At 46.8% G+C, this 3,141-nt stretch overlaps 1 protein-coding gene and 1 pseudogene across 1 annotated transcript; one reads left to right on the top strand and one right to left on the bottom strand.

Annotated features, from left to right (window-relative positions):
* Nucleotides 1–528: 528 nt before the first annotated feature.
* LOC138025632 (craniofacial development protein 2-like) lies at nucleotides 529–1,068 on the bottom strand. The gene has a single exon (XM_068872816.1). It carries the CDS (start codon nucleotides 1,066–1,068, stop codon nucleotides 529–531), a length of 540 nt encoding a protein of 179 aa, XP_068728917.1.
* Nucleotides 1,069–1,441: 373 nt separating this feature from the next.
* The window catches only part of LOC138025631 (uncharacterized), a 13,197-nt pseudogene continuing 11,497 nt past the window's right edge, over nucleotides 1,442–3,141 (top strand).

Genomic DNA, 3,141 nt, shown 5'->3' with positions numbered 1-3,141 from the left:
CTTCGCTGAGGAACCCAGATCATTTTGCCACTCCATAAATGCTTTGTTCTTCTTGGTCAGCAGATCTTCAATGACACTGTCGTTCTTATCAAGCCAGTCCTGATGGTTACGGCTATTTAAGCCCAGAACTGACTTCGCTGTTTCTGTCACCGTGTCTCTGAATTGGTTCCATTTCTGAGTTGGATCACCGGACAGTGGACCAATGATAGCTAGCTGTTCATCCAGCTTATGCTGGAAAGTGTCGAGAGATCGAGACTGCTGAAGTTTGGCCACGTTAAAAGTTCTTCTGGAAAGTTTCTGGTGCCTTGGATGGTGGGGGGCTATGATAAGATTCAATGTGGAGCGGATAAGCCTATGGTCTGGCCAGCATTCTGCTCCCCGCATAGCTCTGGTGATGAGGACACAACGAATGTCGCGCCGGCGGACAATGACATAATCTATCAGGTGCCACTGTTTAGAGCTGGGGTGCATCCAAGAATTTTTGTACTTATCTGCCATTCTGAATATCGTGTTTGTGATGATCAGGTTTTACTCTGTGCACTTGCTCAACAGCAGGAGGCCATTAGCATTCATTTTGCCAGTGCCATGTTTGCCAAGTACTCCTTCCCACTGATTGTGATCACAGCCAACTCGGGCGTTAAAATCGCCAAGAAGTATTAGCTTATCATTCGCAGGGACAGAGTCCAATACAGAGCTGAGGTTGGCATAGAACTGCTCAATTGCCTCTTCAGTGCTAGTTAGAGTCGGCGCATATGCACTGATGATTGTTGCATGCCGATTGTGGCTGAGGGGCAGGCGGAGCTTCATAAACCTTTCATTGATACCAACAGGCAGGGTAGGGAGTTGTTTCATCAAACTTGTTTTGATGGCGAGGCCAACCCTATGTATCCTGTCCTCGCTTTGAGTCTTTCCTTTCCAAAAGAAGGTGTAGCCACAGGTTGGTTCTGTAAGGGATCCTTCATCTGCAAGCCGAGTTTCACTTAGGGCCGCAATGTCAATGTTGTAGCAAGATAACTCTTTTGCAAGGGCTGTTCTCCTTTGGGGTCTTGCTGAGTCATCTTTGTCCATGAGTGTACGAATATTCCATGCTCCGAATGCGAGTCTTTTCTTTCTCAATTGGATTCGACCGGATGTGTAGGTGATCTGCCAACCGCGGTTAGCTGGCCAGATGATGTAGGGCAGGCAATTTTTAGGCCACCTTTTCTAGGCCTCTCCCTTGCTAGGGTGAGAGTTGCTGTCCTAAAAAGGGCTGCTCAGTCGCCCAGGATGCTGCCGGACTTCTCTGGTGCCCCGGGTACTGAGAAGAACGACCACTGGTCCAAGGCCGCCTACGTGCAGGATCATGACTACAACTGCCAGTGGTCACCTCCACCTGTTGCTTTGCCATTCCCCCATCGCCGCAGGACTTGGTTTGGGATGAGTGGGAATCGTGGATGACTTGATGAAGGATGAAATGCGATGTGACTGGGTGTTGAGATGGGATGATGGAGGTGCGCAATGTGACATGTGCGTGAATGATATTTTAGTGGAAAAGCCGTTGCAGGGAGACAATCCCACTCTCTCGGCCTTGAAAGTCAGAGTCCAGTGGCACGAAAACATCGTTACATCTGGGGACAATCTCGGCTGCAGTGGATGGCCATGCCTTACTATGTGCTCCAGCATGCCCTTCGCATTCCACACTGCGTTGCTGAACCACCTTCAATGCCGTTGGACAAAAGAAGTCTCTTCCGCGAAACTCACTGGGACAGACTTTGAATTCATTCGGGTGAGCAACTTCCTAGGTAGACAGCTTACCAAAGCTAATGAGCTCTACCTACCCAAACCGTTACCCTGGTCAAGGAGGGCTAAGGGTGTACTGGCACTTTCCCAAGGTGCCCACCCAGGCTAGTGGAGGGAAGGAGATGCCTTACTGCTCCATTCTAGACTGGCTCCAAGCAAGGCCTAGCCACATTACCCGTAATATGAATAATAACTACAGCCTCGGACAAAATTATTGAAACACTTTCCAATACTTTGCCCTCCCACAATGTTGTTTTGCCAAATGGGCTCAGAAAGTCGTGCAAACAACAATGGGAGGGGAAAGTGAGCCGTGTAAGTTTGAGATCTGTATATTCGTTTACTGTTCCAAGGAATTTTGTGGCAGTCTTGACTTTTTATTTACATCCGCTGCCTGTTACTTGCTTTGATCATTGTATCCCACGTGAACGCCTAATTGGTGTCTTGTTGAATATTCATCCCTCTTTCTCAGTAATGGATACTCACTGGACCTTGAAACTTGGTCGAAGAGAAGTAAATTTATCTGTGTGGCCATTTCCGGAGTTTGAACGTGACTGATGCCGGAGAAGTGTGATTTTATTGGCGAGATGTGATGTAAGCTTAAAATTACTTTCCAGCCTTTCCTTCATTTATGTAGACTGAAATGACAACCCAGGAAGCTTGGAAGTCGCATGAATCGCGTTAAATCACGGAAATAACCGCCCAGAATGCGAAGTCACCAGGACAATAAAGTACGGCTTTTTTATTGAGAACGTTTGCATGTAAATATCTTTTTGAGTGTTTGTTATCGAGATTCCCATACAAATCCTTATAATTTTTACCCTCCGAGCCTGGTCACATTTCCGACACAACACGAGCGTATCATTTTCACGCCACGAGGTAATAGCACATGAGTCGAAGCAGCTTTTCACGGTCAGACCACTAGGGTTTCCACAAAAAAAAAGAGTGTGAACTTCCCACGAATTATGGCTCGACCACACGAACTAAGTAAACTTATTTTGTCCCCGATCTGACTCCATGCACCGTTGTCCTTCTGTTGCGAGCACAGTAAACAGCGAACTCGAAATCCTCAAAATCGCTCAATATACCACTTCTGAGGCGAAAGAACTAGAATGCACATATTTATCGATATAGAGCGACTTTCGTATGACCTGGAAGAAGCGTTCGCAGTTTGTTTCATGGACCAATGTTTGGCAAGATTAAAACAAAGCTTCTCCATATTTCCGCCAAGGAAACTCCTAATATGGGCAGTAAACAGTTCGATTGCCCAATCACATTACTGCGTTTCAAATGACGTCAAAGCGAAATGCCGATCGCTTTCCAGAAAGTTCCATGAAGAGATGACGTTATTTGTGTCCACGTTCG

This window comes from Montipora capricornis, chromosome 12, assembly GCF_036669925.1.
Source record: "Montipora capricornis isolate CH-2021 chromosome 12, ASM3666992v2, whole genome shotgun sequence".
NCBI lineage: Eukaryota > Metazoa > Cnidaria > Anthozoa > Scleractinia > Acroporidae > Montipora > Montipora capricornis.
The sequence above is the reverse complement of the archived record's forward strand: the minus strand, read 5'-3'. Positions and strand labels throughout refer to the sequence as shown.

Bases quoted from the DNA above. Each gene is read 5' to 3' on its own strand.
- LOC138025632 (XM_068872816.1), bottom strand. From the start codon at position 1,068: ATGGACAAAGATGACTCAGCAAGACCCCAAAGGAGAACAGCCCTTGCA.